The sequence below is a fragment of the Mytilus edulis genome, chromosome 5, assembly GCF_963676685.1.
Source record: "Mytilus edulis chromosome 5, xbMytEdul2.2, whole genome shotgun sequence".
In the NCBI taxonomy this organism is placed as follows: Eukaryota; Metazoa; Mollusca; class Bivalvia; order Mytilida; family Mytilidae; genus Mytilus; species Mytilus edulis.
Window position 1 is genome coordinate 7,167,582 of NC_092348.1, and position 13,612 is coordinate 7,181,193.

The window sequence follows — 13,612 nt, forward strand, 5'->3', positions numbered from 1 at the left end:
TTTTTTAATTGTGTTCAGGTCTCTGGTGGTAAGAATGTGTTCTTAGAGATGAAATGATCCTATTAGCGCGCATGTACCCGTTCCAGCGCTCGGTTAATACCCTGTTACCTATTCGTTACCTATTCGTTACCTATTCGCTTATAATACATTTTTTATACGTTTCACCTGTTAGAAAAGGATTTTCAATTATGTCCATGTCTCAGGTGGTAACAATGTGTTCTTAGAGATGAAATTACCCTATTAGCGCTCATGTACCCGTTCCAGTGCTCGGTAAATAATCTTGTTACCTATTCGTTACCTATTCGCTTTTAATGCACGGGGTATACGCTGCAACTTGAAATAAATCGTGTTTTAATTGTGTTCATGTCTGGTGGTAACAATGTGTTCTTAGAGATGACTGACCCCATTAGAGCGCATGTACCCGTTCCAGCGCTCGGTAAATAACCTGTTACCTATTCGTTACTTATTCGCTTTTAATGCGCGGGGTATACGGTGCACCTTTAAATAAATCGTTTTTTAATTGTGTTCAGGTCTCTGGTGGTAAGAATGTGTTCTTAGAGATGAAATTACCCTATTAGCGCGCATGTATCCGTTCCAGCGCTCGGTTAATACCCTGTTACCTATTCGTTACCTATTCGTTACCTATTCGCTTATAATACATTTTTTTATACGTTGCACCTGTTAGAAAAGGATTTTCAATTATGTCCAGGTCTCAGACGGTAACAATGTGTTCTTAGAGATGAAATGACCCCATTAGAGCGCATGTATCTGTTCCAGCGCTCGGTAAATAACCTGTTACCTATTCGTTACTTATTCGCTTTTAATGCGCGGGGTATACGGTGCACCTTTAAATAAATCGTTTTTTAATTGTGTTCAGGTCTCTGGTGGTAAGAATGTGTTCTTAGAGATGAAATGACCCTATTAGCGCGCATGTACCCGTTCCAGCGCTCGGTTAATACCCTGTTACCTATTCGCTTATAATACATTTTTTTATACGTTTCACCTGTTAGAAAAGGATTTTCAATTATGTCCATGTCTCAGGTGGTAACAATGTGTTCTTAGAGATGAAATTACCCTATTAGCGCTCATGTACCCGTTCCAGTGCTCGGTAAATAATCTTGTTACCTATTCGTTACCTATTCGCTTTTAATGCGCGGGGTATACGCTGCAACTTGAAATAAATCGTGTTTTAATTGTGTTCATGTCTGGTGGTAACAATGTGTTCTTAGAGATGAATGACCCCATTAGAGCGCATGTACCCGTTCCAGCGCTCGGTAAATAACCTGTTACCTATTCGTTACCTATTCGCTTTTAATGCGCAGGGTATACGCTGCAACTTGAAATAAATCGTGTTTTAATTGTGTTCATGTCTGGTGGAAACAATGTGTTCTTAGAGATGAAATGACCCCATTAGAGCGCATGTACCCGTTCCAGCGCTCGGTAAATAACCTGTTACCTATTCGTTACCTATTCGCTTTTAATGCGCGGGGTATACGGTGCACCTTGAAATAAATCGTTTTTTAATTGTGTTCAGGTCTCTGGTGGTAAGAATGTGTTCTTAGAGATGAAATGACCCTATTAGCGCGCATGTACCCGTTCCAGCGCTCGGTTAATACCCTGTTACCTATTCGTTACCTATTCGTTACCTATTCGCTTATAATACATTTTTTTATACGTTTCACCTGTTAGAAAAGGATTTTCAATTATGTCCTTGTCTCTGGTGGTAACAATGTGTAATTAGAGATGAAATGACCCTATTAGCGTGCATGTACCCGTTCCAGCGCTCGGTTAATACCCTGTTACCTATTCGTTACCTATTCGTTACCTATTTGTTACCTATTCACTTATAATACATTTGTTGTACGTTGCACCTTTTAGAAAAGGATTTTCACTTGTGTTCATGTCTCTGGTGGTAACAATGTGTAATTAGAGATGAAATGACCCTATTAGCGTGCATGTACCCGTTCCAGCGCTCGGATAATACCCTGTTACTTATTCGTTCCTTATACGCTTTTAATGCGCGGGGTAAGTATACGTTTCACCTTGAAATAAATCGTTTTTTAATTGTGTTCATGTCTCTGGTGGTAACAATGTAATCTTAGAGACGAAATGACCCTATTAGAGCGCATGTACCCGTTCCAGCGCTCGGTTAATACCCTGTTACCTATTCGTTACCTATTCGTTACTTATTCGCTTTAAATACGTTTGTTGTACGTTGCACCTTTTAGAAAAGGATTTTCACTTGTGTTCATGTCTCTGGTGGTAACAATGTGTAATTAGAGATGAAATGACCCTATTAGCGTGCATGTACCCGTTCCAGCGCTCGGATAATACCCTGTTACTTATTCGTTCCTTATACGCTTTTAATGCGCGGGGTAAGTATACGTTTCACCTTGAAATAAATCGTTTTTTAATTGTGTTCATGTCTGGTGGAAACAATGTGTTCTTAGAGATGAAATGACCCCATTAGAGCGCATGTACCCGTTCCAGCGCTCGGTAAATAACCTGTTACCTATTCGTTACCTATTCGCTTTTAATGCGCGGGGTATACGGTGCACCTTGAAATAAATCGTTTTTTAATTGTGTTCAGGTCTCTGGTGGTAAGAATGTGTTCTTAGAGATGAAATGACCCTATTAGCGCGCATGTACCCGTTCCAGCGCTCGGTTAATACCCTGTTACCTATTCGTTACCTATTCGTTACCTATTCGCTTATAATACATTTTTTTATACGTTTCACCTGTTAGAAAAGGATTTTCAATTATGTCCTTGTCTCTGGTGGTAACAATGTGTAATTAGAGATGAAATGACCCTATTAGCGTGCATGTACCCGTTCCAGCGCTCGGTTAATACCCTGTTACCTATTCGTTACCTATTCGTTACCTATTTGTTACCTATTCACTTATAATACATTTGTTGTACGTTGCACCTTTTAGAAAAGGATTTTCACTTGTGTTCATGTCTCTGGTGGTAACAATGTGTAATTAGAGATGAAATGACCCTATTAGCGTGCATGTACCCGTTCCAGCGCTCGGATAATACCCTGTTACTTATTCGTTCCTTATACGCTTTTAATGCGCGGGGTAAGTATACGTTTCACCTTGAAATAAATCGTTTTTTAATTGTGTTCATGTCTCTGGTGGTAACAATGTAATCTTAGAGACGAAATGACCCTATTAGAGCGCATGTACCCGTTCCAGCGCTCGGTTAATACCCTGTTACCTATTCGTTACCTATTCGTTACTTATTCGCTTTAAATACGTTTGTTGTACGTTGCACCTTTTAGAAAAGAGTTTTCACTTGTGTTCATATCTGTGGTGGTAACGATGTGTAATTAGAGATGAAATGACCCTATTAGCGTGCATGTACCCGTTCCAACGCTCGGTTATTACCCTGTTACCTATTCGTTACCTATTCACTTATAATACGTTTGTTGTACGTTGCACCTTTTAGAAAAGGATTTTCAATTGTGTCCATGTCTCTGGTGGTAACAATTTGTTCTTAGAGATGAAATGACCCTATTAGCGCGCATGTACCCGTTCCAGCGCTCGGTTAATACCCTGTTACCTATTCGTTACCTATTCGTTACCTATTCACTTATAATACGTTTGTTGTGCGTTGCACCTTTTAGAAAAGGATTTCAACGTACAACAAACGTATTTAAAGCGAATAAGTAACGAATAGGTAACGAATAGGTAACAGGGTACTGTAAACCAACTTATTTTCGCGAATACTTTATTTCGCGTTTTACCCTTTCTTGACCAATTCGCGGCTATTTAATTTCGCGATTTTTTCTGATTTACTTGATGAAGTTTAATAAGGAAAGATCCAAGTTTTACATATTCGCGACGATTTATTTTCGCGTTATTTTTCTACTCGCGAAAATAGCGAAAATAAATCGCTCGCGAAATTAAGTTGGTTTACAGTATTAACCGAGCGCTGGAACGGGTACATGCACTCTAATAGGGTCATTTCGTCTCTAAGATTACATTGTTACCACCAAAGACATGAACACAATTAAAAAACGATTTATTTCAAGGTGCAACGTATACTTACCCTGCGCATTAAAAGCGAATAAGGAACGAATAAGTAACAGGGTATTATCCGAGCGCTGGAACGGGTACATGCACGCTAATAGGGTCATTTCATCTCTAATTACACATTGTTACCACCAGAGACATGAACACAAGTAAACATCTTTTTCTAAAAGGTGCAACGTACAACAAACGTATTATAAGTGAATAGGTAACGAATAGGTAACAGGGTATTAACCGAGCGCTGGAACGGGTACATGCGCGCTAATAGGATCATTTCATCTCTAAGAACACATTCTTACCACCAGAGACCTGAACACAATTAAAAAACGATTTATTTCAAGGTGCACCGTATACCCCGCGCATTAAAAGCGAATGGGTAACGAATAGGTAACAGGTTATTTACCGAGCGCTGGAACGGGTACATGAGCGCTAATAGGGTAATTTCATCTCTAAGAACACATTGTTACCACCTGAGACATGGACATAATTGTAAATCCTTTTCTAACAGGTGAAACGTATAAAAAAATGTATTATAAGCGAATAGGTAACGAATAGGTAACGAATAGGTAACAGGGTATTAACCGAGCGCTGGAACGGGTACATGCGCGCTAATAGGATCATTTCATCTCTGAGAACACATTCTTACCACCAGAGACCTGAACACAATTAAAAAACGATTTATTTAAAGGTGCACCGTATACCCCGCGCATTAAAAGCGAATAAGTAACGAATAGGTAACAGGTTATTTACCGAGCGCTGGAACGGGTACATGCGCTCTAATGGGGTCATTCATCTCTAAGAACACATTGTTACCACCAGACATGAACACAATTAAAACACGATTTATTTCAAGTTGCAGCGTATACCCTGCGCATTAAAAGCGAATAGGTAACGAATAGGTAACAGGTTATTTACCGAGCGCTGGAACGGGTACATGCGCTCAAATGGGGTCATTTCATCTCTAAGAACACATTGTTACCACCAGACATGAACACAATTAAAACACGATTTATTTCAAGTTGCAGCGTATACCCCGCGTATTAAAAGCGAATAGGTGACGAATAGGTAACAGGTTATTTACCGAGCGCTGGAACGGGTACATGCGCTCTAATGGGGTCATTTCATCTCTAAGAACACATTGTTACCGTCTGAGACCTGGACATAATTGAAAATCCTTTTCTAACAGGTGCAACGTATAAAAAATGTATTATAAGCGAATAGGTAACGAATAGGTAACGAATAGGTAACAGGGTATTAACCGAGCGCTGGAACGGGTTCATGCGCGCTAATAGGGTAATTTCATCTCTAAGAACACATTCTTACCACCAGAGACCTGAACACAATTAAAAAACGATTTATTTCAAGGTGCACCGTATACCCCGCGCATTAAAAGCGAATAAGTAACGAATAGGTAACAGGTTATTTACCGAGCGCTGGAACGGGTACATGCGCTCTAATGGGGTCATTTCATCTCTAAGAACACATTGTTACCACCAGAGATATGAATTTAATTGAAAATCCTTTTCTAAAAGTGCAACGTACAACAAACGTACTATAAGTGAATAGGTAACGAATAGGTAACGAATAGGTAACAGGGTATTAACCGATCGCTGGAACGAGTACATATGCGCTTATAGGGGTATTTCATCTATAAGAACACATTATTACCACCAGAGATATGAACACAATTGGAAATCCTTTTCTAAAAGGTGCAACGTACAACAAACTTTTTAAAAGCGAATTAGTAACGAATATTTAACAGGGTATTATCCGACCGCTGGAACGGATACAAATGCACTTATAGAGTTATATCACCTCTAAGAGCCCAAATCTTCCACCAGAGACAACAAAACAATTGAAAATCATGTTTTAAAAGGTGCAACGTAAGATACACGTATTATAAGCGAATTATAAGCGAGTAATGGAACGAATTAAACAAGGTAATAGCATGCTCCGAAACGATGTACACCCTGCTTACATGTTTAACTCTACCACATTATGTAAGTATGTGCCTGTCCCTAGACAAGAGCCTGAAATTAAGTAGTTATCGTTTGTTTTTGTGTTACATATTTCCGTTTATTTTTTTGTATATGAAATACGGCCGTCAGTTTTGTTGTTTGAATTGTATGAGGTTGTCATGTCTGGGCCTTTTATAGGTGACTACACGGTTTGGGCTATGCTCATTGTTGAAGGCCGTACAGTGAACTATAGTTGATAATTTCTGTGTCATTTTGGTCTAATGTGGAGTGTTGTCTCATTGGCAATCATACCACATCTTCGTTTTTTTAGCAAGCGCTAACACGGTGATTTCATCCCGTCGAACCAAGATCCATCTTCAAACATACGGACATAAAGCAGTTAAAAGGTAGAACGTATAAAAAATCAAGTAAGGAACAAATGCGTATCGAACATGAAGTAAAAGGATCGGTTGAGCACAAACACATATAAATAAGTCATAAAAAGATCATTTTACCTCAACCAATTCAGAACTATTACCATATGTAAGACTATTAACAACTAGATTTGTAATTGCTAGCAATAACGGAAGGCACCCCTTCCCCCTATTACCAGGTGAGCGGCAGCCATTTTGACAATTCCAAAGTCAAAGAGAGCATCTACAGATGTCTAGTAACATTTTTGCAAAGTTTCATTAAGTTTGAACATTTTGAATTTTTGATATTTTTGCTGTTTCCATGGTTACGGCGGCCATTTTGAAAATTCTAACTTCAAAATCCAACTCTGCCTATGCCAGTTACCATTCCTGTAAAGTTTCATCCAGTTTGCGGAAAATTCTTATTTTTGAAATTTTTGACCTTTTTGCATTGTTTCCATGGTAACAAGACCTATTTTGGAAATTCCAACTCCAATGTTGCTCATCATTACTGTGAAGTTTCATGAAGTTTTGAGCATTTTTAGAATTTTGAAAATTTTGGTGTAGTTTCCATGGCAACATTGTAGTTCCAATGATCGCCAAAATCATCCAACACCTGTATATAGTGGGCACCTACATTGTTTTAAAATATGATGATTCTGAGTTGAAGCATATCCAAACAGTTCACCAAAAACCAAAAACTCATTTTTTTCACAATTGTGCCGTTTCCATGGTAACGGCAGCCATATTAAACTATTCCATGCCATAATTAAAAAGGGGGAAGGATATTGAAAATCAAATAAGTAACGAATAGGTAACGAATAGGGAATAGGTAACGAATAGGTAACGAATAGGGAATAGGGAATAGGTAACGAATAGGGAATAGGGAATAGGTAACGAATAGGCAACGAATAGGGAATAGGGAATAGGTAACGAATAGGTAACGAATAGGGAATAGGGAATAGGTAACGAATAGGCAACGAATAGGGAATAGGGAATAGGTAACGAATAGGGAATAGGGAATAGGTAACCAACTTGACGCCCATACAAAATTTTAAATCTGTAGTATGCTACACATTTTGTTAAACTGAACTCATTTTTGTTGAACAAAACTCACTTTTGTCCGTACAAAATTGAATTTCGAGTACAAAATCACAAGAGTCCCATTCGGCGCCCCGTATGTAAAGGATGAAAAACATCCGTGACTTGAGACAAGTTAAAATTAAGTGCGACAGTTTTACGAATATAACCCAATAAATATAATTGTCAGGTTACAAGCATTGGTTCATATAAACTCTATTTGTAATGGTTTTAAAGCTATTAACTATTAAACCTATATTTATTTATAAACGAAACTTTTGATTTTATTATTTTATTATTTATACTGCATATGTTTGACGTCTTTATGACAAATTAAACTATCGGTACTTGAAATATTTGTTTCTGAAAATCTAAGTCAATAATCGAAAGTTACAACTCGGTGACAAGTGCATATCTAAGGAGTGAACAAACTTAGTACCAAATCAACTACGTTGTCAAACTTTACACTTTGATTTCTTATACTGAGTACCTGATCAACTACGCTATCAAACTGTACACCTATATTTCTTATTACTCAGTTCTCGATCAACAACGCTGTCAAACTTTAGATCTAGTTTTCTTATACTGAGTACCTGATCAACTACACTGTCATATTTTATACCTAGATTTCTTATACTGAGTACCCGATCAACAACGCTATCAAACTGTACACCTACATTTCTTATACTCAGTTCTCGATCAACAACGCTGTCAAACTTTAGATCTAGTTTTCTTATACTGAGTACCCGAATAATTACACTATCAAACTGTACACTTTGATTTCTTATACTGAGTACCCGATCAACTACGCTATCAAATTGTACACCTATATTTCTTATACTCAGTTCTCGATCAACAACGCTGTCAAACTTTAGATCTAGTTTTCTTATACTGAGTACCCGAATAATTACACTATCAAACTGTACACTTTGATTTCTTATACTGAGTAAACGATCAACTACGCTATCAAATTGTACACCTATATTTCTTATACTCAGTTTTCGATCAACAACGCTGTCAAACTTTAGATCTAGTTTTCTTATACTGAGTACCCGATCAACTACACTGTCATATTTTATACCTAGATTTCTTATACTGAGTACCCGATCAACTACGCTGTCAAACTGTACACCTATAGATATCTTATACTGAGTACCCGATCAACAACGCTATCAAACTGTACACCTACATTTCTTATACTCAGTTCTCGATCAACAACGCTGTCAAACTTTAGATCTAGTTTTCTTATACTGAGTACCCGAATAATTACACTATCAAACTGTACACTTTGATTTCTTATACTGAGTACCCGATCAACTACGCTATCAAATTGTACACCTATATTTCTTATACTCAGTTCTCGATCAACAACGCTGTCAAACTTTAGATCTAGTTTTCTTATACTGAGTACCCGAATAATTACACTATCAAACTGTACACTTTGATTTCTTATACTGAGTACCCGATCAACTACGCTATCAAATTGTACACCTATATTTCTTATACTCAGTTTTCGATCAACAACACTGTCAAACTTTAGATCTAGTTTTCTTATACTGAGTACCCGATCAACTACACTGTCATATTTTATACCTAGATTTCTTATACTGAGTACCCGATCAACTACGCTGTCAAACTGTACACCTATAGATATCTTATACTGAGTACCCGATCAACAACGCTATCAAACTGTACACCTACATTTCTTATACTCAGTTCTCGATCAACAACGCTGTCAAACTTTAGATCTAGTTTTCTTATACTGAGTACCCGAATAATTACACTATCAAACTGTACACTTTGATTTCTTATACTGAGTACCCGATCAACTACGCTATCAAATTGTACACCTATATTTCTTATACTCAGTTCTCGATCAACAACGCTGTCAAACTTTAAATCTAGTTTTCTTATAGTATACTGAGTACCCGATCAACTACACGGTGATATTTTATACCTAGATTTCTTATTCTGAGTACCCGAATAACCTTGTATAGTGGTCCCAGACTAAGTTTATGCAAAGGATTTACAAGTTTACCCAGAACGTTTGCGAATTTCTGAAATGTCTGGGCTCGGTAAACAACATCACCTTAGAAATTATGATAAGCTATTCCGCATGAGCACATACCATTTTTTATCTTTTTTTCTGTAATAAACAATGACATGTCTGTCTGTATGTTTAATTTTTTTCTTCAATGAATAAAATGTTTACCATCAACATGTACCCTGTGGAAATTGCATTGCAAATCATTGCACACTTTTACTCATATACAGGTAACATCATATGCTTTTTTGACAAAAAGGTGGGGAATCGAATTACTTAGAAATAAAGAAGCGATATAGCATGGCATGTATTCCATAAAATAATGCACTATCATGTTTTGATATACATGTTGTTCATATATATGAAAAAGTTGTACCGTGAACTTTAATTCGGCACGTAACTGTATATTTACATAACGCATATTTTATTGAATACTATTTACTTTGCAATATTAGCCGTTATCACATATAACTAAATAAATCATGTAAAATGATATAAACATTTGTTTAGTTCTCGACATTTTCTACTTCATTTTTGAAGTATTTATATCTACCGATTAAGACCAATATAAAAACTCATCGACTATAATAATGGTACGCTAGGCGCGTGCTTCGTCTACATACGACTCACCAGTTGCGCTCGAATCAATTAGATGCAAGGTCATATCAAGTACGAAGTTGAATAGCATCATAAATCGAAAATTCTCATAATGTTCTGTCAACTATGACTTAGGCAAACTAGGACTTAAGGTAGGAAAATCTTACCGTTCCAAAAATGTACTAATAAGTTAGCAAAATATGAAACATGCTTGATATTTTGAATACTGAGTGTAAAGAGAAGAAAAATACAACCACAGATATAAGATGATGATTCAGTTATTTACAATAGGGCAACACCGAGAACTTGATACTAAATACAATTTTAAAAGGTTACTATCTGTGATCTAAAGAAGAAACAAGTTAAAACATCTAATTATGTCAACAAAAATAAAAACTTTTAAGTCATTACGATCGTTTTGAATGTATTTTTTTCTATTAGTTTTGTCAATCAGCCCTTAAAGAAAAGAAAACTACAAAAATTAGAACGGAAATGAAATTGTAGATATAAGTAAACAATATAGAGATCAGTGAATAGATGTAAATGTGTACTCTGACGGCCTTTATGTCCGTTAAACAAATATTCTCAAGAGTTTACACTTCCAATTTAAAGGCACAATTAAATTTTAGCTTTTGTTTACAACACTTATTGAAATCTAAACTATTTATATAAAATGTTTATTCCACCTCCGATCTTACCATAGACAACCAAACGAGAATATAAACCATGATCTTGTAATTCTAGTGTTAAATTGACGTCTAAAACATGGATTATGACAATGATTTGTTTTTGTCGGTATCATCTCATTTAAAAGACAGAGATTCAGAAGCCAAAATGACACATTGTACAGAGGTATATCCTGACCTTTTTGTGGGCACTGAGTAAGTACATATCGGTCTTCTGTATCGTCTGATTTTAAAATGTATCACTTGGTACTAATACTTTGAATGGCCATTTTCAATAACACACATTTTTGGCCTTCTCTTTCATGAAATTGTGAGACGTTTTCATTGAAAATTAATGGAATAATTATATTTAAGTCAAATATCTTTCGTCATTGGCAAATCGGTATAACCTATTCTATATTTCATTATTATATAAACAGTAAATTTAGCGTTTACCACTTTCTAGTTTACTATAGTAAGTAAAGGGAATCCTTTTGATTAATTATATTGAAATTGTTTTTTAGTATGCAGTCAGAAAATAAGAAGGAACTTATTATCATGGGTATAACTGATGTTATAAGTTTTGATGTACATTATCTAAGCTCGAATTTCTACAGAGATTCAGGAATCAACTATCACCCAGTGGATATATCTGATGAAGCGGAACCAACAAGGAATTATATTCCGCTGTTTTTGGAAACAGCAGATCTAATAGACAGAATCATCAGAAAAGGAGGTACGTACAGGATTTTTAGTAAGATGTATTCCTCATAACCGGTTTCCGTTTTGGTCAGACACGAGAAAAAACATATCATTGCAGAGCTTTCTCAGTATAATATAGATGTCCAAAACAAAGGAAACACGAAAATTGTCATTGTATAAAGTTTAGCGGGTTATTTGACGGGTAACACAACCATTTCATTTCCCCATTACCTTTTTTTTGTTGGAACGACAGACGGTAGGCAGGCAGGAGACAAAAATTGGGCATCTATATTGTGTAATCAATTTCTTCTGCAGATTTTAATTTATTCATTTTTTAGCCAAAAATAATTTTTCACCTGTTTATCATAATTTCGAAATATGGTCGTTCAACAGAGAGAAAAACACACAGAATACTCGACCAATTTTGTATAATCAACTTCTTTTACTGTTTTCAGACAAGATTCCTGAAAGTTAATCAGATACAGATATATAAACATTGAGTACAAAGATGCACCTTTTTGCAACCCGACAATTTCAGACTGTGTTCCATTTTTTATATTATTTACACAAATAATTGTGTACTCGTTAGTATTTCAAAATACACAAATATGACAAAGAAAGATCATGCTCAATTTAGTTTCACTAAACCTTTACAATGATTTTTGAACAAATGCTATAAGTCAGGAATAGATTCCACCACAAATGGTGAAAGTTAAATTAAACACAAAAAAAAATCTATCGAGGGTGGATGAACTGAATAAAAAATACATAAGAAATAAGAAGAATTTTAAAAATGATTAAAAGAGGGAATATTTGGACTATATAAAAAGACATGTCAGAACAGTTTGTGTTAGGTCGATGCTTTGTGCATGCAATTTGTTGTGTTTTGAAAGCATCAACAAATTCCGATTGATTGTCATAGAAGTATGATACTCATTATTCTAGAAAAAGGTTTATTCTACAACTTTGTTCTGACAAGGACTGTGTAAGAGTATATAAATTATTTCAATTGAAGCATGTCTTGAAAGTGTTTAACTACCATATTTTAATTGTTCGTTGTTATTCTGTGATTAACATTTAAAAATGTACTATAATGTTATTTATTTATGAATTTCTTTGTCCTTAGGGTTCTTGTATTTACTTGTAATGTACTCCTGTCATGAAACGTTGTAATTTTAGCAGTATTTTTAACATTACCATTAAGCGCGAGGTTTGGCTCTAGCCATGAAACCAAGTTCAGCCCACCATTTTTTTTAATATGGCAGTTGTTATCTAATAGTTAGTTTCTATGTGTGTTGCATTGGCGTTTGTTTTTATTACACTTCAGTTTGTTTGTTGTTCCACTGTTTTCCTCTTATAGTTGATGTGTTTTCCTCGGTTTTAGTTTGTCACCGGGATTTGTTTTCTCTCAATCTCAATCAGACTTTCGAACAGCGATATACTACTGTTGCCTTTATTTAGGATTAATAATTTTGTGTAAAAAAAACTTTTGACATATTTGTTCAATGAATAACACATCATTTGTCTTGTAGGTAAAGCCTTTTTGTTCTGTAACGCTGGATACAGGAAGTCTCCGGCAGTGGCTATAGCTTATCTGATGTCAAAACGAAGAATGCCATTAACACAAGCCTCAATACAAATAGCGAAAATACGCAGGATTTTACCTCATGATGGACTCATTAAGCAACTTTGTGCCTTAAACAGGAAGCTGTATGGAGTATAGCACAAAACATACATCATTAAATATCAATATATATTGGTATGGAAATTGTGAAATATGTCTGTCATTAAACTGCCTAAATGCTTACCCCATATGGGAAATCGTCTTTTCATTTTTGACAAATACATTTTAGAAGTATGTGAATTATTCAGATTTCTGTGCGCACACCTTTCAAAAAAAAAAAATTGTAACAACATCATGAAAACGATTCATATTCTTTGCACAAAGAAAACATTATGAAAAATAACGATTCATAAATCACTACACCATTGCTTATGTTTAAACTAAAGTTATATTCCGACCCTCATCGAGACAGGTTAATATGGCTGTAACAGACACGAGTGTTTAGTTGGATGATGTGCTCTTCACGATTGTTTTGCTTTGATGTTCGCAAGTTT

At 35.7% G+C, this 13,612-nt stretch overlaps 2 protein-coding genes across 2 annotated transcripts; one reads left to right on the forward strand and one right to left on the reverse strand.

Moving 5' to 3' along the window:
• Positions 1–7,992: 7,992 nt before the first annotated feature.
• LOC139522679 (uncharacterized) lies at positions 7,993–9,951 on the reverse strand. The gene is made up of 3 exons (XM_071316146.1): positions 9,907–9,951; positions 8,676–9,146; positions 7,993–8,634 (listed from the first exon to the last, which is right to left on the reverse strand). The coding sequence occupies exons 1-3, from the start codon at positions 9,949–9,951 to the stop codon at positions 7,993–7,995; spliced, it is 1,158 nt and encodes a 385-aa protein (XP_071172247.1).
• Positions 9,952–10,801: 850 nt separating this feature from the next.
• Positions 10,802–13,371, forward strand: LOC139522838 (dual specificity protein phosphatase 3-like). The gene is made up of 3 exons (XM_071316437.1): positions 10,802–11,008; positions 11,317–11,528; positions 13,027–13,371. Exons 1-3 carry the CDS (start codon positions 10,893–10,895, stop codon positions 13,215–13,217), a joined length of 519 nt encoding a protein of 172 aa, XP_071172538.1. The 5' UTR covers positions 10,802–10,892; the 3' UTR covers positions 13,218–13,371.
• Positions 13,372–13,612: the final 241 nt, after the last annotated feature.